At 37.7% G+C, this 26,741-nt stretch overlaps 1 protein-coding gene across 2 annotated transcripts in view; it reads left to right on the top strand.

The window, feature by feature from the left end:
- Window positions 1-3,392: 3,392 nt before the first annotated feature.
- ptbp1a (polypyrimidine tract binding protein 1a) overlaps window positions 3,393-26,741 on the top strand; it is a 48,882-nt gene continuing 25,533 nt past the window's right edge. For both annotated transcript variants that reach the window (XM_061969211.1, XM_061969210.1), the window contains exons 1-3: window positions 3,393-3,459; window positions 19,562-19,615; window positions 22,377-22,407. In XM_061969211.1, the coding sequence (XP_061825195.1) occupies window positions 3,452-3,459; window positions 19,562-19,615; window positions 22,377-22,407 (93 nt within the window). In that variant the 5' untranslated portion in view covers window positions 3,393-3,451. The remainder of the gene's footprint in view (window positions 3,460-19,561; window positions 19,616-22,376; window positions 22,408-26,741) is intronic.

Here is a 26,741-nt window from a genome sequence, read left to right as displayed (position 1 = left end):
CTCCCGAAAACCTACCGGGACAAATTTTTTCCCGAAAATCTCCCGAAATTCAGGCGGACTCAGGTCCTCATCCGCTAACCCACAATATAACCAGCATACCTGCCCAATCACGTTATAACTGTAGAATGATGGAGGGCGAGTTCTTGGTTTCTTATGTGGGTTTATTGTTATGCAGTTTCATTAAAGTCCGAGTCCATGGTTCTCTCCCGGAAAAGGGTGGAGTGCCATCTCCGGGTTGGGGAGGAGATCTTGCCCCAAGTGGAGGAGTTCAAGTACCTGGGAGTCTTGTTCACGAGTGGGGGAAGAGTGGATGGTGAGATCGACAGGCGGATCGGTGCGGCGTCTTCAGTAATGCGGACGCTGTATCGATCCGTTGTGGTGAAGAAGGAGCTGAGCCGGAAGGCAAAGCTCTCGATTTAGCGGTCGATCTACGTTCCCATCCTCACCTATGGTCATGAGCTTTGGGTTATGACCAAAAGGACAAGATCACGGGTACAAGCGGCCCAAATGAGTTTCCTCCGCCGAGTGGCGGGGCTCTCCCTTAGAGATAGGGTGAGAAGCTCTGTCATCCGGGGGGAGCTCAAAGTAAAGCCGCTGCTCCTCCACATGGAGAGGAGCCAGATGAGGTGGTTCGGGCATCTGGTCAGGATGCCACCCGATCGCCTCCCTCGGGAGGTGTTTCGGGCACGTCCGACCGGTAGGAGGCCACGGGGAAGACCCAGGACACGCTGGGAAGACTATGTCTCCCGGCTGGCCTGGGAACGCCTCGGGATCCCCCGGAAGGAGCTGGACGAAGTGGCTGGGGAGAGGGAAGTCTGGGCTTCCCTGCTTAAGCTGCTGCCCCCGCGACCCGACCTCGGATAAGCGGAAGAAGATGGATGGATGGATGGAGTTTCATTAAAGTCCTCCCAGCGCGGCAACAACACACAACAACAGCAGTCACGTTTTTTTATATACCGTAAAGCAGTTCGTCTGCCGTAAACAGCAATGTTGTGACACTCTTAAACAGGACAATACTGCCATCTAGTGCATTTGATGAAAGCACTTTTGTGCGTGCCACACAGCAATGCATCATCAGAGTTCAGCATGGTTAGAAAAATAGTGACAGAGAATAGAACAAGGATGCACAATTCAACCCTTAACTCAACAATGAGTAGATGAGTGTTATGTGTGTGTATATGTGTAAATAAATGAACACTGAAATTTAAGTATTTATTTTATATATATATATATATATATATATATATATATATATATATATATATATATATAATAAAATTAATATATATATGTACGTATATATATATATATATATATATATATAATAAAATTAATATATATATGTACGTATATATATATATATATATATATATATATATATATATATATATATATATATATATATATATATATATATATATATATATATATATATGTCTTAATAAGGTTATCCAAAAAATAGTGCTCGATACCGTAGTAGAGCGCAATATATGTATGTGTGGGGAAAAAAAATCACAAGACTATTTCATCTCTACAGGCCTGTTTCATGAGGGGGGGTACCCTCAATCGTCAGGAGATTTTAATGGGAGCATTCGCATACCATGGTTTATATAGGGCACAGAGTGGGTGGGTACAGGCTGGCCTAGGGGCGTGGTGATTGGCTCATGTGTTACCTAGGAGGTGTTTCCGTCTATGGCGGCATGTTGTTACAATTTCGCTGCGCTTGTTGAGGGATGACAGGTCTGGACGGTAAATAATAAACAGTTTCTCTTTCAAGCATAGGTTGCATCTTTTATTACCACTATTGTAAGGTGTGCTGGATGCAAGAATTTGCCATGTTATTGAATATTCAACATTATTGTCTTTGAGGTCCCAAATGTGTTTGCTGAGTTCTGTGGTATTTCGCAGGTTTTTGTTCCTGAAAGAAGCCTTGTGGTTGTTCCATCTGGTTTTGAATTCACCCTCGGTTAATCCTACATATGTGTCGGATGTGTTAATGTCCTTGCGTATTACCTTAGATTGGTAGACAACTGATGTTTGTAAGCACCCCCCGTTGAGAGGGCAATCAGGTTTCTTTCGACAGTTACATGCTTTGTTGGTTTTGGAGTCGTTCTGACTGGGGGTCGACGGCTCATTTGCAATTGTTTTGTTGTGGTTTGAGATGATTTGTCGTATATTGTTCTTGCAGCTGTAGCTCAATTTGATGTTGTTCTTGTTGAATACTTTTCTTAGGTTGTTGTCTTTGGGAAAGTGTTTGTCAATCAGATTGAGGAATTTGTGTCCAATGTTCGTTGAGACGTTTTTGCTGTATGGGGGGTTGTACCAGATGATGCCGCTTCGTTTTCTGTTCTTTTTTGGCTGGTTTCCTGGCGTGGGTTCATAGGTGAGGGTGAAATTGTATCCGCTTTCATCAAGGGCTTTTTGGTACGGGGGGGTTGCTTGGTCAAATTCAGCTTTGCTAGATGACAGCATCGATAGTCTTTTATTGATTCCGGTAGGTATTCTTTTCGTGGTGGTGGGTGGATGGTTGCTGTCATGGTGCACGTATTGGAGTGTTGTGTTGGGTTTCGTGAATGGTTGGTAGCTGTTATTTCTCAGGTTGATTATTTACCGTCCAGACCTGTCATCCCTCAACAAGCGCAGCGAAATTGTAACAACATGCCGCCATAGACGGAAACACCTCCTAGGTAACACATGAGCCAATCACCACGCCCCTAGGCCAGCCTGTACCCACCCACTCTGTGCCCTATATAAACCATGGTATGCGAATGCTCCCATTAAAATCTCCTGACGATTGAGGGTACCCCCCCCTCATGAAACAGGCCTGTAGAGATGAAATAGTCTTGTGATTTTTTTTCCCCACACATACATATATATATATATATATATATATATACATATAAATATATATATGTAATATATAAATAGTACATATTTATCTCTCCCGGCTGGCCTGGGAACGTCTCGGGATCCCCCGGGAAGAGCTGGACGAAGTAGCTGGAGAGAGGGAAGTCTGGGCTTCCCTGCTTAGGCTGCTGCCCCCACGACCCGACCTCGGATAAGCGGAAGAAGATGGATGGATGGATGGATTTTCTACCTGTCAACTGTCAGTTTAGGCTGCTCGCCGGCTCCTCATTACCACTTCAAGATGGCGGCCCAATTTCTCGCGTCACAGCAGCCAATGCTGCGTCTACTTATCACGTGTCTATGTGCCTAATGTTTTGGCTGGTGAATGGCCTTGTTATTTTTTATGAAGCTCCGCCTCCTCCACAAATGACGGCCGTCTTGACCAATGGCGTACCGACGAGCCCTCAAGCCCCGCCCACGCCAGGCCCGGGGAGGCGAGTGGACCAATCAGCGGTCGCCTCCGCGCGTTCAGCCATTTTGTAAGAAAATCAAGCAAGTGTGCCGCCCAACCTTCGCCTCAGACCTGCAGTTTTTTTCTTGTGCAATGGACGGGTAAGTTAAGAAAGAGCCACTCTCCAGACTCCATTTTACCCCCTAAATTACACCGCAAACTCACTTTTGTGTCGGCAATTCGTCGCCGTTTGCATGTCGCCCGCGTGTTTGACCGCGAAAGTTGGACTTGAATTACTTTTTTGTTTTTTCTTGTCGAGCGCGCGTATCTGTTGAACATGCAACAGTTAGCACGGCCGAGCTAGCCTGTTAGCATCCGTCAAGTTTACGCCGAGGGACGCTTTTTTTTTTTTTGGAAAGTACATTTATTGTAAAAGACGCTATTCAAAGTCGGCGGATGTGTGGTAATGTGAGTTAAAGGAGGTTGCGGCGGAGTAAGTAGTGTTAACTAGTAAGTGGCGCTAAAGCAACGTGTCTCATTTCCGCCTTCATGTTTGTCACTGAGGGCCATGTTGCACCATCGTGTCTGCAACTTGCATTAATCACCGTATTTCTACTACTCGTTGGAATATCAAAGCCCAGTTAAGATTACTTTATGACGAAGACACACTTTTTAAAGGGGAACTTGCACTTTTGGGGAATTTTTGCCTATCATTCGCGATCCTTTTGAGGGACAGGAAGACAAAAGGTTGTTTTTTTGTTGCCATTCTAACATGTACAAATCGTTTAAAAATGCGTTCAAAAACCGTCAACAATACTTTATTTACGCTCCGTAAACTGTATAATAACCAAACTGCAGCGGCATTATTGTAAGCGCGCACGCCGAGGAACTATTTTTTTTCTAGCGTTGTTGCACATCGACGGCATACCTGCCAACTACTCCGGTTTTCCCGTAATTAGTACGGTTTTCATCAACCTATTCCGGGTTACGGTTGCAGTGATGAAAAATAAGATTTTTCATTAATTAAAACATTTTTTTAGTTTTATTCACGAAATCGCGTAACAACAATGACAATCGACACTGCTTCCCGTAACTTCCTATCGAGCCATTCCGAATGCCATGCGCGAGGCTATTTATAGCACCGCTGCCAAGCTCGAGGCACCTGTTGCCATTGTTTCCAAACGAGCGAACGATCATGGAATCAGCCGGAGAAAAATCGCATACGAGTCTTAAACCGAAATGAAAACTGCAGTCATTCCGTGAAGAATATTCAAAAGCCTATCCAGGAATAATTATCCGTTCCAAAAAAGGGTGAAAACTACGCGAATTGCACCTTGTGCAGACAAGATTTTTCGATCGGACACGGAGGAATTAGCGATGTAAAAGACCACGTTGGGACAAAAAAACACAAGTCTAATGCCGTTGCTAGCGATACAAGTGGAAAACTTTCAACGTTTTTCGTCGCCCAAACAGATTTTTTGGATATGATAAATGCCGAAGTTTTATTTACGGAGGCAATAATTGAGCAAACAAAAAGGTAATGACACCAATGTTAAATGTTAAAAAATATTCTGTGCCTAAAATTCACATTTCTATCACAATTATCATACTGTAAACATGGTAAGCTAACTTCATTAAAATTAATAGTCCTGTCAATAGCATGGAATTACAATTCAAATGTAGTTTTTTTGTAAGCCTTTCAAAAGAATTCAAAATGTGAAAAATTAATGAAAATTAATTTAAGCCATCAGACACTTGAAAAGTGGCACATCACATCTCTAATGTAATCATTTGAACTTTTCAACAGAAATAGCACTGCAAAAATATTAAGGACATACTTCTGTATTTTGGTAGTTATGCTGTCAACATTTAACAAGATTTCTTCAACTTGGACTTGAAAGCATAAATAGTATAAACACTTTTAACAGTATAACAGTACTAAACAATTCCAATAGATAACATTGGTGTCATTACCTTTTTGTGGCTAAAATCTAAATTTATTCTAGTCCATGCTCAATTATTGCCTCCGTAAATAAAACTTCGGCATTTATCACATCCAAAGAATCTGTTTGGGCGACGAAAAACGTTGAAAGTTTTCCACTTGTATCGCTAGCAACGGCATTAGACTTGTGTTTTTTTGTCCCAACGTGGTCTTTTACATCGCTAATTCCTCCGTGTCCGATCAAAAAATCTTGTCTGCACAAGGTGCAATTCGCGTAGTTTTCACCCTTTTTTGGAATGGATAATTATTCCCAGATAGGCTTTTGAATATTCTTCACGGAATGACTGCAGTTTTCTTTTCGGTTTAAGACTCGTATGCGATTTTTCTCCGGCTGATTCCATGATCGTTCGCTCGTTTGGAAACAATGGCAACTGCTTGGCAGCGGTGCCATAAATAGCCTCGCGCATGGCATTCGGAATGGCTCGATAGGAAGTTACGGGAAGCAGTGTCGATTGTCATTGTTGTTACGCGATTTCGTGAATAAAAGTAAAAAAAAAATTATTTTTTTTAATTAATGAAAAAACATATTTTTTATCACTGCAACCGTAACCCGGAATAGGTTGATGAAAACCGTACTAATTACGGGAAAACCGGAGTAGTTGGCAGGTATGAGATTGGTGTCCTATCGCGGTGTTGTGCGTTACAAACTCAAAACGCGGTTTTTGTACTGACTGAAATACATAAACAATCGTTACGGGTAAGCTATCCATTTATGTTGGGGAATTTTGCCTATCATTCGCGATCCTTTTGAGGGACAGGAAGACAAAAGGTTGTTTTTTTGTTGCCATTCTAACATGTACAAATCGTTTAAAAATGCGTTCGCAAACCGTCAACAATACTTTATTTACGCTCCGTAAACTGTATAATAACCAAACTGCAGCGGCATTATTGTAAGCGCGCACGCCGAGGAACTATTTTTTTTCTAGCGTTGTTGCACATCGACGGTATTAGCCGTAAAACTACCTACGGAAAGCGATAAGCTAGCTTCTACATCAACAAAAACCGCGTTTTGAGTTTGTAACGCACAACACAGCGATAGGACACCGATCTGTACTGACTGAAATACATAAACAATCGTTACGGGTAAGCTATCCATTTATGTTGGGGAATTTTGCCTATCATTCGCGATCCTTTTGAGGGGACAGGAAGACAAAAGGTTGTTTTTTTTGTTGCCATTCTAATGTACAAATCGTTTAAAAATGCGTTCGCAAACCGTCAACAATACTTTATTTACGCTCCGTAAACTGTATAATAACCAAACTGCAGCGACATTATTGTAAGCGCGCACGCCGAGGAACTATTTTTTTTTTTCTAGCGTTGTTGCACATCGACGGTATTAGCCGTAAAACTACCTACGGAAAGCGATAAGCGAGTTTTGACAAAAAGGGCATAAAACAAAATAAACAGGGAAAAAAACTATAAAAACGTATAATCGACAGATAAATTAAGCTTGAGATTAATGTGTTGAAAGTAAAAAAAAGACTTATTTGATACTTTTGGATCCCTAAGAATTTTCATGGAATTGGTTTTAAAATGTCATAACTCAAAATATAATAATGAATCAAAATCAATGTTTATATGAATTATTGCTCCAAAGACCTCACATCAAATATTGCATTTTGAAATATTTTTTGGGTAAAATATTGCATATTTTGCATGTTTGCCATATAAAAAACAAAGTTTTATTTGACAAAAAAGGCATAAAACAAACAAAATAAAAAGGGGGAAAAAATCGTTAAAACTTATAATCGACAGATAAATTAAGCTTGAGATTAATGTGTTGAAAGTAAAAAGAAGAAAAAAAAAAGACTTATTTGATACTTTTGGATCCCTAAGAATTTTCATGGAATTAGTTTTAAAATGTCATAACTCAAAATATAATAATGAATCAAAATCAATGTTTATATGAATTATTGCTCCAAAGACCTCACATCAAATATTGCATTTTGAAATATTTTTTGGGTAACAAATATTGCATATTTTGCGTGTTTGCCATATAAAAAAACAAAGTTTTATTTGACAAAAACGGCATAAAACATGTACAAATCGTTTAAAAATGCGTTCAAAAACCGTCAACAATACTTTATTTACGCTCCGTAAACTGTATAATAACCAAACTGCAGCGACATTATTGTAAGCGCGCACGCCGAGGAACTATTTTTTTTTTCTAGCGTTGTTGCACATCGACGGTATTAGCCGTAAAACTACCTACGGAAAGCGATAAGCGAGTTTTGACAAAAAGGGCATAAAACAAAATAAACAGGGAAAAAAACTATAAAAACGTATAATCGACAGATAAATTAAGCTTGAGATTAATGTGTTGAAAGTAAAAAGAAGAAAGAAAAAAAAGACTTATTTGATACTTTTGGATCCCTAAGAATTTTCATGGAATTAGTTTTAAAATGTCATAACTCAAAATATAATAATGAATCAAAATCAATGTTTGTATGAATTATTGCTCCAAAGACCTCACATCAAATATTGCATTTTGAAATATTTTTTGGGTAAAAAATATTGCATATTTTGCGTGTTTGCCATATAAAAAAACAAAGTTTTACTTGACAAAAAAGGCATAAAACAAACAAAATAAAAAGGAGAGAAAAATCGTTAAAACTTATAATCGACGGATAAATTAAGCTTGAGATTAATGTGTTGAAAGTAAAAAGAAGAAAAAAAAAGACTTATTTGATACTTTTGGATCCCTAAGAATTTTCATGGAATTAGTTTTAAAATGTCATAACTCAAAATATAATAATGAATCAAAATCAATGTTTATATGAATTATTGCTCCAAAGACCTCACATCAAATATTGCATTTTGAAATATTTTTTGGGTAAAAAATATTGCATATTTTGCGTGTTTGCCATATAAAAAAACTAAAGTTTTATTTGACAAAAAAGGCATAAAACAAACAAAATAAAAAGGGGGAAAAAAATCGTTAAAACTTATAATCGACAGATAAATTAAGCTTGAGATTTATGTGTTGGAAGTAAAAAGAAGAAAAAAAAAGACTTATTTGATACTTTTGGATCCCTAAGAATTTTCGTGGAATTAGTTTTAAAATGTCATAACTCAAAATATAATAATGAATCAAAATCAATGTTTATATGAATTATTGCTCCAAAGACCTCACATCAAATATTGCATTTTGAAATATTTTTTGGGTAAAAAATATTGCATATTTTGCGTGTTTGCCATATAAAAAAACAAAGTTTTATTTGACAAAAAAGGCATAAAACAAACAAAATAAAAAGGGGGGAAAAAATCATTAAAACTTATAATCGACAGATAAATTAAGCTTGAGATTTATGTGTTGGAAGTAAAAAAAAAAAAAAAAAAAAAAAATACTCATGGATCCCTAATTTTAGTATAATTTGTTTTAAAATGTCATTGCTCAAATCAAGATCTCAGCGTCGCTAGTGGATAAAATAGAACGAATTTTAGCGATATTACGGAGATGAAAGAAGGCCGTTTTAGTAACACTCTTAATGTGTGACTCAAAGGAGAGAGTTGGGTCGAAAATAATACCCAGATTCTTTACTGATTCGCCGAAGAATTTTCATGGAATTAGTTTTAAAATGTCATAACTCAAAATATAATAATGAATCAAAATCAATGTTTATATGAATTATTGCTCCAAAGACCTCACATCAAATATTGCATTTTGAAATATTTTTTGGGTAAAAAATATTGCATATTTTGCGTGTTTGCCATATAAAAAAACAAAGTTTTATTTGACAAAAAAGGCATAAAACAAACAAACAAAATAAAAAGGGGGAAAAAAATCATTAAAACTTATAATCGACAGATAAATTAAGCTTGAGATTTATGTGTTGGAAGTAAAAAAAAAATTAAAAAAAAAGATACTCATGGATCCCTAATTTTAGTATAATTTGTTTTAAAATGTCATTGCTCAAATCAAGATCTCAGCGTCGCTAGTGGATAAAATAGAACGAATTTTAGCGATATTACGGAGATGAAAGAAGGCCGTTTTAGTAACACTCTTAATGTGTGACTCAAAGGAGAGAGTTGGGTTGAAAATAATACCCAGATTCTTTACTGATTCGCCTAAGAATTTTCATGGAATTAGTTTTAAAATGTCATAACTCAAAATATAATAATGAATCAAAATCAATGTTTATATGAATTATTGCTCCAAAGACCTCACATCAAATATTGCATTTTGAAATATTTTTTGGGTAAAAAATATTGCATATTTTGCGTGTTTGCCATATAAAAAAACAAAGTTTTATTTGACAAAAAAGGCATAAAACAAACAAAATAAAAAGGGGGGAAAAAATCATTAAAACTTATAATCAACAGATAAATTAAGCTTGAGATTTATGTGTTGGAAGTAAAAAAAAAAAAAAGATACTCATGGATCCCTAATTTTAGTATAATTTGTTTTAAAATGTCTTTGCTCAAATCAAGATCTCAGCGTCGCTAGTGGATAAAATAGAACGAATTTTAGCGATATTACGGAGATGAAAGAAGGCCGTTTTAGTAACACTCTTAATGTGTGACTCAAAGGAGAGAGTTGGGTCGAAAATAATACCCAGATTCTTTACTGATTCGCCTAAGAATTTTCATGGAATTAGTTTTAAAATGTCATAACTCAAAATATAATAATGAATCAAAATCAATGTTTATATGAATTATTGCTCCAAAGACCTCACATCAAATATTGCATTTTGAAATATTTTTTGGGTAAAAAATATTGCATATTTTGCGTGTTTGCCATATAAAAAACAAAGTTTTATTTGACAAAAAAGGCATAAAACAAACAAACAAAAAAAAAAAGGGGGAAAAAATCATTAAAACTTATAATCGACAGATAAATTAAGCTTGAGATTTATGTGTTGGAAGTAAAAAAAAATTTAAAAAAAGATACTCATGGATCCCTAATTTTAGTATAATTTGTTTTAAAATGTCATTGCTCAAATCAAGATCTCAGCGTCCCTAGTGGATAAAATAGAACGAATTTTAGCGATATTACGGAGATGAAAGAAGGCCGTTTTAGTAACACTCTTAATGTGTGACTCAAAGGAGAGAGTTGGGTCGAAAATAATACCCAGATTCTTTACTGATTCGCCTAAGAATTTTCATGGAATTAGTTTTAAAATGTCATAACTCAAAATATAATAATGAATCAAAATCAATGTTTATATGAATTATTGCTCCAAAGACCTCACATCAAATACTGCATTTTGAAATATTTTTTGGGTAAAAAATATTGCTTTTTTGCGTGTTTGCCATATAAAAAAACAAAGTTTTATTTGACAAAAAAGGCATAAAACAAACAAACAAAATAAAAAGGGGGAAAAAAATCATTAAAACTTATAATCGACAGATAAATTAAGCTTGAGATTTATGTGTTGGAAGTAAAAAAAAAAAAAAAGATACTCATGGATCCCTCATTTTAGTATAATTTGTTTTAAAATGTCATTGCTCAAATCAAGATCTCAGCGTCCCTAGTGGATAAAATAGAACGAATTTTAGCGATATTACGGAGATGAAAGAAGGCCGTTTTAGTAACACTCTTAATGTGTGACTCAAAGGAGAGAGTTGGGTCGAAAATAATACCCAGATTCTTTACTGATTCGCCTAAGAATTTTCATGGAATTAGTTTTAAAATGTCATAACTCAAAATATAATAATGAATCAAAATCAATGTTTATATGAATTATTGCTCCAAAGACCTCACATCAAATATTGCATTTTGAAATATTTTTTGGGTAAAAAATATTGCATATTTTGCGTGTTTGCCATATAAAAAAACAAAGTTTTATTTGACAAAAAAGGCATAAAACAAACAAACAAAATAAAAAGGGGGAAAAAAATCATTAAAACTTATAATCGACAGATAAATTAAGCTTGAGATTTATGTGTTGGAAGTAAAAAAAAAATTAAAAAAAAAGATACTCATGGATCCCTAATTTTAGTATAATTTGTTTTAAAATGTCATTGCTCAAATCAAGATCTCAGCGTCGCTAGTGGATAAAATAGAACGAATTTTAGCGATATTACGGAGATGAAAGAAGGCCGTTTTAGTAACACTCTTAATGTGTGACTCAAAGGAGAGAGTTGGGTCGAAAATAATACCCAGATTCTTTACTGATTCGCCGAAGAATTTTCATGGAATTAGTTTTAAAATGTCATAACTCAAAATATAATAATGAATCAAAATCAATGTTTATATGAATTATTGCTCCAAAGACCTCACATCAAATATTGCATTTTGAAATATTTTTTGGGTAAAAAATATTGCATATTTTGCGTGTTTGCCATATAAAAAAACAAAGTTTTATTTGACAAAAAAGGCATAAAACAAACAAAATAAAAAGGGGGAAAAAATCATTAAAACTTATAATCGACAGATAAATTAAGCTTGAGATTTATGTGTTGGAAGTATAAAAAAAAAAAGATACTCATGGATCCCTAATTTTAGTATAATTTGTTTTAAAATGTCATTGCTCAAATCAAGATCTCAGCGTCGCTAGTGGATAAAATAGAACGAATTTTAGCGATATTACGGAGATGAAAGAAGGCCGTTTTAGTAACACTCTTAATGTGTGACTCAAAGGAGAGAGTTGGGTTGAAAATAATACCCAGATTCTTTACTGATTCGCCTAAGAATTTTCATGGAATTAGTTTTAAAATGTCATAACTCAAAATATAATAATGAATCAAAATCAATGTTTGTATGAATTATTGCTCCAAAAACCTCACATCAAATATTGCATTTTGAAATATTTTCTGGGTAAAATATTGCATATTTTGCGTGTTTGCCATATAAAAAAGAAAGTTTTATTTGACAAAAAAGGCATAAAACAAACAAACAAAATAAAAAGGGGGAAAAAAATAATTAAAACTTATAATCGACAGATATATTAAGCTTGAGATTTATGTGTTGGAAGTAAAAAAAAAAAAAAAATACTCATGGATCCCTAATTTTAGTATAATTTGTTTTAAAATGTCATTGCTCAAATCAAGATCTCAGCGTCGCTAGTGGATAAAATAGAACGAATTTTAGCGATATTACGGAGATGAAAGAAGGCCGTTTTAGTAACACTCTTAATGTGTGACTCAAAGGAGAGAGTTGGGTCGAAAATAATACCCAGATTCTTTACTGATTCGCCTAAGAATTTTCATGGAATTAGTTTTAAAATGTCATAACTCAAAATATAATAATGAATCAAAATCAATGTTTATATGAATTATTGCTCCAAAGACCTCACATCAAATACTGCATTTTGAAATATTTTTTGGGTAAAAAATATTGCTTTTTTGCGTGTTTGCCATATAAAAAAACAAAGTTTTATTTGACAAAAAAGGCATAAAACAAACAAACAAAATAAAAAGGGGGAAAAAAATCATTAAAACTTATAATCGACAGATAAATTAAGCTTGAGATTTATGTGTTGGAAGTAAAAAAAAAAAAAAAGATACTCATGGATCCCTCATTTTAGTATAATTTGTTTTAAAATGTCATTGCTCAAATCAAGATCTCAGCGTCCCTAGTGGATAAAATAGAACGAATTTTAGCGATATTACGGAGATGAAAGAAGGCCGTTTTAGTAACACTCTTAATGTGTGACTCAAAGGAGAGAGTTGGGTCGAAAATAATACCCAGATTCTTTACTGATTCGCCTAAGAATTTTCATGGAATTAGTTTTAAAATGTCATAACTCAAAATATAATAATGAATCAAAATCAATGTTTATATGAATTATTGCTCCAAAGACCTCACATCAAATATTGCATTTTGAAATATTTTTTGGGTAAAAAATATTGCATATTTTGCGTGTTTGCCATATAAAAAAACAAAGTTTTATTTGACAAAAAAGGCATAAAACAAACAAACAAAATAAAAAGGGGGAAAAAAATCATTAAAACTTATAATCGACAGATAAATTAAGCTTGAGATTTATGTGTTGGAAGTAAAAAAAAAATTTAAAAAAAAAGATACTCATGGATCCCTAATTTTAGTATAATTTGTTTTAAAATGTCATTGCTCAAATCAAGATCTCAGCGTCGCTAGTGGATAAAATAGAACGAATTTTAGCGATATTACGGAGATGAAAGAAGGCCGTTTTAGTAACACTCTTAATGTGTGACTCAAAGGAGAGAGTTGGGTCGAAAATAATACCCAGATTCTTTACTGATTCGCCGAAGAATTTTCATGGAATTAGTTTTAAAATGTCATAACTCAAAATATAATAATGAATCAAAATCAATGTTTATATGAATTATTGCTCCAAAGACCTCACATCAAATATTGCATTTTGAAATATTTTTTGGGTAAAAAATATTGCATATTTTGCGTGTTTGCCATATAAAAAAACAAAGTTTTATTTGACAAAAAAGGCATAAAACAAACAAAATAAAAAGGGGGAAAAAATCATTAAAACTTATAATCGACAGATAAATTAAGCTTGAGATTTATGTGTTGGAAGTATAAAAAAAAAAAGATACTCATGGATCCCTAATTTTAGTATAATTTGTTTTAAAATGTCATTGCTCAAATCAAGATCTCAGCGTCGCTAGTGGATAAAATAGAACGAATTTTAGCGATATTACGGAGATGAAAGAAGGCCGTTTTAGTAACACTCTTAATGTGTGACTCAAAGGAGAGAGTTGGGTTGAAAATAATACCCAGATTCTTTACTGATTCGCCTAAGAATTTTCATGGAATTAGTTTTAAAATGTCATAACTCAAAATATAATAATGAATCAAAATCAATGTTTGTATGAATTATTGCTCCAAAAACCTCACATCAAATATTGCATTTTGAAATATTTTCTGGGTAAAATATTGCATATTTTGCGTGTTTGCCATATAAAAAAGAAAGTTTTATTTGACAAAAAAGGCATAAAACAAACAAACAAAATAAAAAGGGGGAAAAAAATAATTAAAACTTATAATCGACAGATATATTAAGCTTGAGATTTATGTGTTGGAAGTAAAAAAAAAAAAAAAATACTCATGGATCCCTAATTTTAGTATAATTTGTTTTAAAATGTCATTGCTCAAATCAAGATCTCAGCGTCGCTAGTGGATAAAATAGAACGAATTTTAGCGATATTACGGAGATGAAAGAAGGCCGTTTTAGTAACACTCTTAATGTGTGACTCAAAGGAGAGAGTTGGGTCGAAAATAATACCCAGATTCTTTACTGATTCGCCTTGTGTAATTGTTTGGTTGTCAAATGTTAAGGTGGTATTTTTAAATAAATGTCGGTATTTAGCAGGACCGATAATCAGCATTTCCGTTTTCTTGGCGTTGAGTTGCAAGAAGTTAGCGGACATCCATTGTTTAATTTCATTAAGACACGCCTCCAGCTGACTACAATCCGGCGTGTTGGTCAGCTTTAGGGGCATGTAGAGTTGGCTGTCATCAGCATAACAATGAAAGCTAACACCGTATTTGCGTATAATGTCGCCTAGCGGCAGCATGTAAGTACTAAAGAGTGCAGGGCCAAGAACCGCACAACACCGCGATAGGACACCGATCTGTACTGACTGAAATACATAAACAATCGTTACGGTATCTGTAGTCATGACGTGTTGCATGAATCATGGTCAATATAAAGCGTAACTCACTCCAGCTAGCTGGGGATGTTTTATTCCTATCTGGGTAAGCTATCCATTTATGTTGGGGAATTTTGCCTATCATTCGCGATCCTTTTGAGGGACAGGAAGACAAAAGGTTGTTTTTTTGTTGCCATTCTAACATGTACAAATCGTTTAAAAATGCGTTCAAAAACCGTCAACAATACTTTATTTACGCTCCGTAAACTGTATAATAACCAAACTGCAGCGGCATTATTGTAAGCGCGCACGCCGAGGAACTATTTTTTTTCTAGCGTTGTAGCAAATCGACGGTATTAGCCCGAAAACTACCTACGGAAAGCGATAAGCAAGCTTCTACATCAACAAAAAACGCGTTTGAGTTAGGGCTGGGCGATGTGGCCTTTTTTAATATCGCGATATTTTAAGGCCATATCGCGATACACGATAGATATCTCGATATTTTGCCTTATCCTTGAATTAACACTTCATGCATATAATCACAGCAGTATAATGATTCTATGTGTCTACATCAGGGGTGCTCACACTTTTTCTGCAGGCAAGCTACTTTTCAATTGATCAAGTCGTGGGGATCTACCTCATTCATATATATAATTTACATTTAATTATTTATGAAATATATGTTTTTGTTAACAAGTTAAAGGTGTTTAATGATAATGCAAGCATGTTTAACACATATAGTTAATATTGTTAATACATTAAAGGTGTTTAATGATAATACAAGTATGTTTAATACATATAGTTAATATTGTTAACAAGTAAAAGGTGTTTAAAGATAATGCAAGCATGTTTAACACATATAGTTAATATTGTTAACAAGTTAAAGGTGTTTAATGATAATACAAGCATGTTTAACACATAGTTAATATTGTTAAAAAATTAAAGGTGTTTAATGATAATACAAGCATGTTTAACACATATAGTTAATATTGTTAATAAGTTAAAAGTGTTTAAAGATAATACAAGCATGTTTAACACATATAGTTAATATTGTTAACAAGTTAAAGGTGTTTAAAGATAATACAAGCATTTTCAACACATATAGTTAATATTGTTAATAAGTTAAAGGTGTTTAAAGATAATACAAGCATGTTTAACACATATAGATTCCTTTCTTTCATGAAGACAAGAATATAAGTTGGTGTATTACCTGATTCTGATGACTTGCATCGATAGGAATCAGACTGTGGTGATAATGTCCGCATTTTCGAAAGGAGGAGAAAAAAAGTCCTCCTGTCTGTCCAATACCACATGAAAGTGGTTGGTTTTTGGCATCTTATTTGTCCAGCTTCCGTACTCCTTTGTATACACTTTACAAGAAATATATTGTCAGCAAACTCCGTAGCTTGCTAGCTTGTGCACGCCAGCTTTCTGAGACTCTTACTTTGTTAGCGCAACTGTGCAGTCGGTCTTTAGAGTTTTGACGACAGGTACGGCACCAGAGTCTGTTGAAATAAAGTGTTTCTCGCCTTCCAGTCGGTAATTTTAATGAGCTGGCAGCAGCCAGCGTCATCTCAGAAGACCCTCGGGTGCCGTGAATGTCAATCAAGTGACGAAAGTGACGTCATAGTGAAGATTTTTGATCGCTCATTTTTAGGACTATTTTTTTAATGCCTGGCTGGTGATCGACTGACACACCCTCCGAGATCGACCGGTAGCTTGCAATCGACGTAATGAGCACCCCTGGTCTACATTAAAACATTATTCTTCATACTGCATTAATATATGCTACTTTAAAACTTTCATGCAGAGGGGGAAATCACAACTAAAAAAATCACTGTTTTTTATACGGTGTTGATCTGGAAATGTTTGCCTCGGCATTTTGATGGTGTGGGCGTGTGGCACCGATTGGAGATGTTGACATGCGGAGTAAGCACTCTTTATTCTCTAGCGGGTGACTTTTCAAATGATGCTATATATTAGCAGTAATGCTACTTTTTATAGCAACACTTTCGCCCCACACTTGACAAATTACGGTTGTCTGTTCGACATATTCCCACTTGAAGCCAAACCACCGCCAGACGATGGACCCCCCGCTGTTTTTTGGGGGGAATTAATTATTCTTTCATTTGTTACCAGATTCGCACCTTCTTCCTCTCGTATTACCGCAAGCATCACAGCTAACGTTAGCCATGCTGCTTTATCGCCCAGCCCTAGTTTGAGTTTGTAACTCACAAACACCGCTATAGGACACCGATCTGTACTGACTGAAATACATAAACAATCGTTACGGTATCTGTAGTCATGACGTGTTGCATGAATCATGGTCAATATAAAGTGTAACTCACTCGATGGACAGTTGTCTGTTTGGTCCAGCTAGCCGGGGACGTTTTTTTCCCCCTATCTGGGTAAGCACTCCATTTATGTCGAAATACCATGGCTTCAAATTCCACATTTTGCAGTTTCGAGTCATTGTCTCGGCTTCTGTCTGCTCCAACGTCTCACTCTTCCTTCGTGCTGGCTTCTGTAAGCAGCAGTTCATTGTCCATGTGGGATTCCAAAAGGTTTTGAAATGTCTTAATTTGTCGTCTTTGTTGTTTGTTGGCGAATCTGTCATGACATATTTGTTGCCAGAAGTCGGAAGTGTGCTGCTATGGAAATGGAAATAAATGTGCCGAGGAATTAGTTCCGGCATTGATTCAAATTACCAAAATATTGTAAACATTGTGCATATTACATATTGTTTTAACGTGTCTTACTACAATATATATACAGGTAAAAGCCAGTAAATTAGAATATTTTGAAAAACTTGATTTATTTCAGTAATTGCATTCAAAAGGTGTAACTTGTACATTATATTTATTCATTGCACACAGACTGATGCATTCAAATGTTTATTTCATTTAATTTTGATGATTTGAAGTGGCAACAAATGAAAATCCAAAATTCCGTGTGTCACAAAATTAGAATATTACTTAAGGCTAATACAAAAAAGGGATTTTTAGAAATGTTGGCCAACTGAAAAGTATGAAAAATATGAGCATGTGCAATACTCAATACTTGGTTGGAGCTCCTTTTGCCTCAATTACTGCGTTAATGCGGCGTGGCATGGAGTCGATGAGTTTCTGGCACTGCTCAGGTGTTATGAGAGCCAAGGTTTCTCTGATAGTGGCCTTCAACTCTTCTGCGTTTTTGGGTCTGGCATTCTGCATCTTCCTTTTCACAATACCCCACAGATTTTCTATGGGGCTAAGGTCAGGGGAGTTGGCGGGCCAATTTAGAACAGAAATACCATGGTCCGTAAACCAGGCACGGGTAGATTTTGCGCTGTGTGCAGGCGCCAAGTCCTGTTGGAACTTGAAATCTCCATCTCCATAGAGCAGGTCAGCAGCAGGAAGCATGAAGTGCTCTAAAACTTGCTGGTAGACGGCTGCGTTGACCCTGGATCTCAGGAAACAGAGTTGACCGACACCAGCTGGACTGCTGCTGAGTGGTCCAAAGTCATGTTTTCTGACGAAAGCAAATTTTGCATTTCCTTTGGAAATCGAGGTCCCAGAGTCTGGAGGAAGACAGGAGAGGCACAGGATCCACGTTGCCTGAAGTCTAGTGTAAAGTTTCCACCATCAGTGATGGTTTGGGGTGCCATGTCATCTGCTGGTGTCGGTCCACTCTGTTTCCTGAGATCCAGGGTCAACGCAGCCGTCTACCAGCAAGTTTTAGAGCACTTCATGCTTCCTGCTGCTGACCTGCTCTATGGAGATGGAGATTTCAAGTTCCAACAGGACTTGGCTTCTGCACACAGCGCAAAATCTACCCGTGCCTGGTTTACGGACCATGGTATTTCTGTTCTAAATTGGCCCGCCAACTCCCCTGACCTTAGCCCCATAGAAAATCTGTGGGGTATTGTGAAAAGGAAGATGCAGAATGCCAGACCCAAAAACGCAGAAGAGTTGAAGGCCACTATCAGAGCAACCTGGGCTCTCATAACACCTGAGCAGTGCCAGAAACTCATCGACTCCATGCCACGCCGCATTAACGCAGTAATTGAGGCAAAAGGAGCTCCAACCAAGTATTGAGTATTGTACATGCTCATATTTTTCATTTTCATACTTTTCAGTTGGCCAACATTTCTAAAAATCCCTTTTTTGTATTAGCCTTAAGTAATATTCTAATTTTGTGACACACGGAATTTTGGATTTTCATTTGTTGCCACTTCAAATCATCAAAATTAAATGAAATAAACATTTGAATGCATCAGTCTGTGTGCAATGAATAAATATAATGTACAAGTTACACCTTTTGAATGCAATTACTGAAATAAATCAAGTTTTTCAAAATATTCTAATTTACTGGCTTTTACCTGTGTATATATAGTTGCAGTGTGTATACAAAACGTTGGAGGGCTTTGAAGGCTACAACAGTGACTCCCATTAGCCGCATCATCAAAGAATTTATTTTTATAATCTTTGGACCCCCCCCACACACACACACACAAAAAAGACATGTTTTTGTTTCTCATGATGATTGTGAATGATCCCAAAAAATTCCCGAATGCTCCTTGTTTTCACCTCGTCTCCCCCTCTGTTTGGTCGACAGTGTGAATGATTTCCGTAGTTTGAGACGTTTTAATTTCCTTGCTGACCAATTTTATTTTTTCGGTGTGGATTTGATGTCAAAGTTTGCCCAAAGCCTCTCTAATCATTTTCTCTTTTAATTTTCCAACCTTACAGCCGCCTAGACGCTGACTTGTACCCTCTGGGATCCGGCTACGTCCCTGAAATTGAGTAAGGATTTGTTTTATTACCAAATATCATGTGAAAATAACTAAAGTTTCCCCCCCCCGTTGTAGGGCTGCACGATTTTGAGGAAAATACTTAATTGCGATTTTTGTATTTTATACATTTAAATGCATAAAACTGAAATTAACGAGTGAAGGAAGACGTGTCACTTTTAGGCTGTCAACATATTCTTGTCCCAATGTGCCACAAAGGATAATATGCAATAATTTACTTTAAAATATTTGCTTTTTACACAGACAAACTCGGGGCTTTTGTCTGCTCTTAAACTGAATAAATAAATGATAAAAACTATACAGTTATTTATAATGTAATTATGATAGACTACAAGTAAGTAACCGAGTCATACCAAAGACTATAAAAAAAATGGGACCCATTACCTCCCTGCTTGGCACTCAGCATCAAGGGTTGGAATTGGGGGTTAAATCACCAAAATGATTCCCGGGCGCGGCCACCGCTGCTGCCCACTGCTCCCCTCACCTCCCAGGGGGTGATCAAGGGTGATGGGTCAAATGCAGAGAATAATCTCGCCACACCTAGTGTGTGTGTGACAATCATTGGTACTTTAACTTTAACTAAGTAACCATTTAAAAGGATTTTCCCTTATTACTGTAGAATTGTTTACCGTTTTACTGTAACCGGAAGGTAAATACAAATAGCTTAAACAAAAAAATAAAATGGGCTCTCATTTCTGTTAGCAAAAAAGTTACTTAAATATTGAAATGGATGGATCTTAAAGTGCAACTTTTTTCCCAGTTGAAAAATGGAGGTCGGCTGTTTGTTGCCATCGCAGCATTCTCGCTTGTTTATTTTTGTTGATGGTCGTATATTGCCCATCCGATTTGAAGCTGACATATTCCCACAATGGGTAATGCTTGGTAATCATATTTATTTTCGCCCAATATTTGGTTACTTTGCAGCACCTCTCACTGGCGAGTTGGGAAGTTGTCCGTACGTGCTTCCTATGTGTGTGTGTGTATAAAGTAGGCGGTCTCGCTCTCCGCCCACCAACAAAGATTGTGAATGACTGAAAAGTGGGCCCACTGCGTTCAGTTAATTCTACTGTTAGATAAACATGCCTCAGCCCATCCATCCATCCATCTTCTTCCGCTTATCCGAGGTCGGGTCGCGGGGGCAGCAGCTTAAGCAGGGAAGCCCAGACTTCCCTCTCCCCAGCCACTTCGTCCAGCTCCTCCCGGGGGATCCCGAGGCGTTCCCAGGCCAGCCGGGAGAGATAGTCTTCCCAGCGTGTCCCGGGTCTTCCCCGTGGCCTCCTACCGGTCGGACGTGCCCGAAACACCTTCCTAGGGAGGTTTTCGGGTGGCATCCTGACCAGATGCCCGAACCACCTCATCTGGCTCCTCTCGATGTGGAGGAGCAGCGGCTTTACTTTGAGCTCCCCCCGAATGACAGAGCTTCTCACCCTATCTCTAAGGGAGAGCCCCGCCACTCGGCGGAGGAAACTCATTTCGGCCGCTTGTACCCGTGATCTTGTCCTTTCGGTCATGACCCAAAGCTCATGACCATAGGTGAGGATGGGAACGTAGATCGACCGGCAAATGGAGAGCTTTGCCTTCCGGCTGAGCTCCTTCTTCACCACAACGGATCGATACAGTGTCCGCATTGCTGAAGACGCCGCACCGATCCGCCTGTCGATTTCACGATCCACTCTGCCCCCACTTGTGAACAAGACTCCGAGGTACTTGAACTCCTCTACTTGGGGCAAGATCTCCTCCCCAACCCGGAGATGGCACTCCACCCTTTTCCGGGAGAGAACCATGGACTCGGACTTGGAGGTGCTGATTCCCATCCCAGTCGCTTCACACTCGCCTGCGAACCGATCCAGTGAGAGCTGAAGATCTTGGCCGGAGGAAGCCATCAGGACCACATCATCTGCAAATAGCAGTGACCTAATCCTGCAGCCACCAAACCAGATCCCCTCAACGCCTTGACTGCGCCTAGAAATTCTGTCCTTAAAGGTTATGAACAGAATCGGTGACAAAGGGCAGCCTTGGCGGAGTCCAACCCTCACTGGAAACGTGTCCGACTTACTGCCGGCAATGCGGACCAAGCTCTGACACTGATCATACAGGGAGCGGACTGCCACAATAAGACAGTCCGTTACCCCATACTCTCTGAGCACTCCCCACAGGACTTCCCGGGGTACACGGTCGAATGCCTTCTCCAAGTCCACAAAGCACATGTAGACTGGTTGGGCAAACTCCCATGCACCCTCAAGGACCCTGCCCAGAGTATAGAGCTGGTCCACAGTTCCACGAACAGGACGAAAACCACACTGTTCCTCCTGAATCCGAGGTTCGACTATCCGGCGTAGCCTCCTCTCCAGTACACCTGAATAGACCTTACCGGGAAGGCTGAGGAGTGTGATCCCACGCCGGGCCCCATGGCGCTCGCCATCGTGCCCCACCTCCGGGCCTGGCTCCAGAGGGGGGCCCCGGTGACCCGCGTCCGGGCGAGGGAAATCTGGGTCCTTTGTTTGTGTTCTTCATCGAGGTCTTCGAGCCTCAGCCTCTGCCTCAGCCTCTTACGGTTATTTATCGAAAAAAGAAAAACATTCTCTTATGGCTATTTATCACACTAATTAAAACCTCGATGTCGATTAATGGTGCGGCCCCCACACAGTTGTGTTTGTAAAGACTTTAGCAGCCTTGGACGGGGAACTGATGTACCTTTTATACACTTTGATAGATTTGCAATTTTAACTGAAACCATTGTGCTTCTTTCCCAGGAGTGTCCATGACATAGCAGTTGGCACAAAGGTAAGCATTCCATTTTGAGTGTTTTTTTGTCTTTGTACCCCTTCACACTACAGGCACTGATTTCATTAAAATGCAGGCATGGGAAGTTAATCTGCATTTTTAAACATTAATTTCCCGTCAAAATAGCACTTTCGCTTATAAATGCTCCTCTTTTTTCGTCAAAGTCTTTGTATACTACGGCTGGGCAACACGACCGAAAACTGTTATCACGATATCAGTGTCTGATTTCGGTCTCTTTTGATAATTATTGATATTTTATGTTGATGGAAAATAAGGACCAGGAGAAAAATACATGATTGTAAACATTTTTATTTCTAATGTAACCTTTCTCTGATTATAAACCGTAAGAAAATGGTGCAAAGTGTGAAAATGTAAACAGAGAATCTGTGTTTAGTGCATACCTGCCAACTACTCCGGTTTTCCCGTAATTAGTACGGTTTTCATCAACCTATTCTGGGTTACGGTTGCAGTGATAAAAAATACGGTTTTTCATTAATTAAAAAAAATTTTTTTTTTAAATGCGCGAGGCTATTTATAGCACCGCTGCCAAGCGTTTCCAAACGAGCGAACGATCATGGAATCAGCCGGAGAAAAATCGCAAACGAGTCTTAAACCGAAAAGAAAACTGCAGTCATTCCGTGAAGAATATTCAAAAGCCTATCCGGGAATAATTATCCGTTCCAAAAAGGGTGAAAACTACGCGAATTGCACCTTGTGCAGACAAGATTTTTCGATCGGACACGGAGGAATTAGCGATGTAAAAGACCACGTTGGGACAAAAGAACACAAGTCTAATGCCGTTGCTAGCGATACAAGTGGAAAACTTTCAACGTTTTTCAGATTTTAGCCACAAAAAGGTAATGACACCAATGTTATCTATTGGAATTGTTTAGTACTGTTATACTGTTAAAAGTGTTTATACTATTTATGCTTTCAAGTCCAAGTTGAAGAAATCTTGTTAAATGTTGACAGCATAACTACCAAAATACAGAAGTATGTCCTTAATATTTTTGCAGTGCTATTTCTGTTGAAAAGTTAAAATGATTACATTAGAGATGTGATGTGCCACTTTTCAAGTGTCTGATGGCTTCAATTAATTTTCATTAATTTTTCATATTTTGAATTATTTTGAAAGGCTTACAAAAAAACTACATTTGAATTGTAATTCCATGCTATTGACAGGACTATTAATTTTAATGAAGTTAGCTTACCATGTTTACAGTATGATAATTGTGATAGAAATGTGAATTTTAGGCACAGAATATTTTTTACAATTGAACAAGGCAGTAGATTATACAAGCTTGGACAGAAAGTTAATGACACCAATTTTTTTTTAATGGAATTGTTTAGTACTGTTTTACCATTTGTTTACTGTAAAAAGTGTTTATACTTTCAATTAACAAATTGAAGTCTTGTGAAAGGTTGACAGGATAACTGGCATTAACTGTCAAAATAATTTCAAACTATTGAAGTTAGCTTACAGAATCAACATGTCAATCAACCCATATGATTTTTGCTGTAATATTTTTGTTTTGAAAAGTCACTGTGACTGATATTAAAGTGATGGTTTTAGCAACATTTTAACCTGTCTGAATGCTAATAATCATTTTGCCTCGGGGGGCGAAGCCTGAACCCCCCACCAGAACTTTGTCCTGGACCTACCGGGGCCTGTGGCCCTTGGACCCTGGCTACTAGGTTTTTCTGATTTCAAAAGTTGGCAGGTATGTTAGTGTCAGGAAGTTACATTTGTGGTCTAAGGTGAGCACGCCAAGGTGGTGTGGGATTACCGTTCTTGGTGGGATGGGCGCTTTGCATAATTTACAGACCCCATTGGTCTGACTACGATACTTTGGAGAAAATTCAAAAAGGGTGACTTTTCCGGTTTCATCGACAATTTCTTAGCTCTCTACAGCACTCATTCTCAGTTTCTCTTCTCAGTCCATGCAAAGAATCAACCACAAGACAAGAAAATGGCGCAACCAAACTCTTCGTTGCTCGGTTACCATAGAGCGAGTGCCTTTGTTCATGCAACCAACCTTGCCTTGACACTTCCAGTTTCTTCCGACGAAGAAATTTATTATTTATATAGACATATATGTTTTATGTGATATATGGTATTGTTTATCGCCCAGCCCTATTATATGTGTAAAAAATATTTTAGTCAGAATTTGCCTTGAAGATTTTTAATTTTTTTGCTAACTTGACATTGTTGAAGTTCTGCAAGCATGGAACAATTCACGACTCGAAGTGTCATCTTCAGACATTGACTTGTACGAGTGTAAACTTAGAATGTGGCTTTATTAAAAGCATGTTAGAAGTAACTATACTAACACCACACTATAATTACTGACTAAACCTAGGTTAATGTCTTTAATGGGATAGTTGGTTTGAAGATTGTACGGCGTAAGCAGCCACATCATGATGATTTTCTACCGTGCCATTGTAGAGAGCATCATTAGATACGGGATCACCTCATGGTTTGGCAACCTAACCGTTAAGCTAAAAAGCAAACTGGCCGGCATGCATAAAACGGCAATGAAAATCATAGGGAGGAAAGAATATGAGCCTATACAGAGCATCTATGAGCAGGCAGTTAGGAAAAAAGCTAAGAAAATTATTTCCAACTCACAACACCCACTCTTTCCTGAACATGGAACCCTGCCATCAGGGAGAAGACTCCGGGTCCCACTATGCAAATCTAACCGCCTTAAATTATCATTTGTCCCAGCCTCCATTAAGCTGACCAACAATGTGCAATAGAATTTTAATACATAGGTTAGCACTTTTTTAGCACATAGCACTTTAGAACTAAGCACTTTAGCACACAGCACTTTATCCATGAGCTCTAGTGCAATGCACATTGGTACTTTATCTTTATCTCCATACTGTAGATATGTCTATCAAGCTCCATGTTCTGATGTTTAAATGTTAGTTGTATGGTTGTGGTTGTGTCTGTGCTTGTGTTTTTGTTCTGTTGTTTTTGGGTATGTTAAGAAAGCAATGATGCACTGTGCCCAAGACAAATTTCCCCGCGGGGACAATAAAGTTGAACCTTGAACCTTGAAGACAAAATATTTGCCCTGGTATGTTGTAAATCCTGCTACCATAAATTAGGACATGATTATTTTTGCTCTGACCCTTCAAAATAACTTTCTTAAGCATATCCTAAAGGAAGTTGTGCCTCGGGTTACAAGTGCCCCAGCTTGACCTTTTTCATGATACACGCTATCTCTTGGCCAATTTGTTATGCTTTAGGTTGCGAGCAAAACTTATGAGTTACGAGCCTTTCCACCAATAGTTGGCGTAGCGAATGCCACAGTAAACCCCGTGAGAGCCAACCAAAAAAAGCATCCAGTCTTACTTGCTAGAGATGGACATAACTTTTTTTTCCAACCAAAGGAATGATAAAAGGAAATGTGAAGGACAGTGCTGAGAAGAAGTGGATGATATTCATTGAATTGATTATAGAAGCACCCCCCGCGACCCCGAGAGGGACAAGCGGTACAAAATGGATGGATGGATGGATAATCAAAAATATGACAGAGCGTGGAGCTAGCTAAATGGGTGACGCAGTTGGAGTGTAGCACTTTGAATCTGCACCATACTGAAGTACCGTATTTTCCGCACCATAAGCCGCCCTGGGTTATAAGCCGCGCCTTCAATGAACGGCATATTTCAAAACTTTGTCCACCTATAAGCCGCCCCGTGTTATAAGCCGCATCTAACTGCGCTAAAGGAATGTCAAAAAAACAGTCAGATAGGTCAGTCAAACTTTAATAATATATTAAAAACCAGCGTGATGTGGGCGCGCATGGAGTCGTATATCAACATGGACGGAGCTGCGTGAAAAAAGCCACCCGGCCTCTTCGCGTAAACTTACCTTAACCACTCGCTCATCTTTTCTTCATCCATCCATCCCTTCGAGTTAGCTTTTATGATGACGCCGGCTGGAAAGGTCTCTTTTGGCAAGGTCTTCCTTTTGAATATCACCATGGGTGGAAGTTTCTGGCCATTAGCATGGCAAGCTAGAACCACAGTGAAGGATGACTTCTCATTCCCTGTGGTGCGAATATTCACCGTACGTGCTCCCGTTGTATCCACAGTGCGGTTCACAGGAATATCAAAAGTCAGCGGAACCTCGTCCATGTTGATAATGTTCTCTGGCCGGATCTTTTTTTCAGCTATCTTGTTTTTACAATATGCACGGAAAGTAGCCAGCTTTTCTTGAAAGTCTTTAGGCAGTTGCTGTGAAATAGTAGTCCGTGTGCGGATGGAGAGATTGTGTCTTTTCATGAACCGGAAACCTGTCGCTTAGTAGGAGCCATTTTGTGGTC

The sequence above is a fragment of the Nerophis lumbriciformis genome, linkage group LG08, assembly GCF_033978685.3.
Source record: "Nerophis lumbriciformis linkage group LG08, RoL_Nlum_v2.1, whole genome shotgun sequence".
NCBI classification, from domain to species: domain Eukaryota; kingdom Metazoa; phylum Chordata; class Actinopteri; order Syngnathiformes; family Syngnathidae; genus Nerophis; species Nerophis lumbriciformis.
This window is presented reverse-complemented; position numbering and strand designations above follow the sequence as displayed.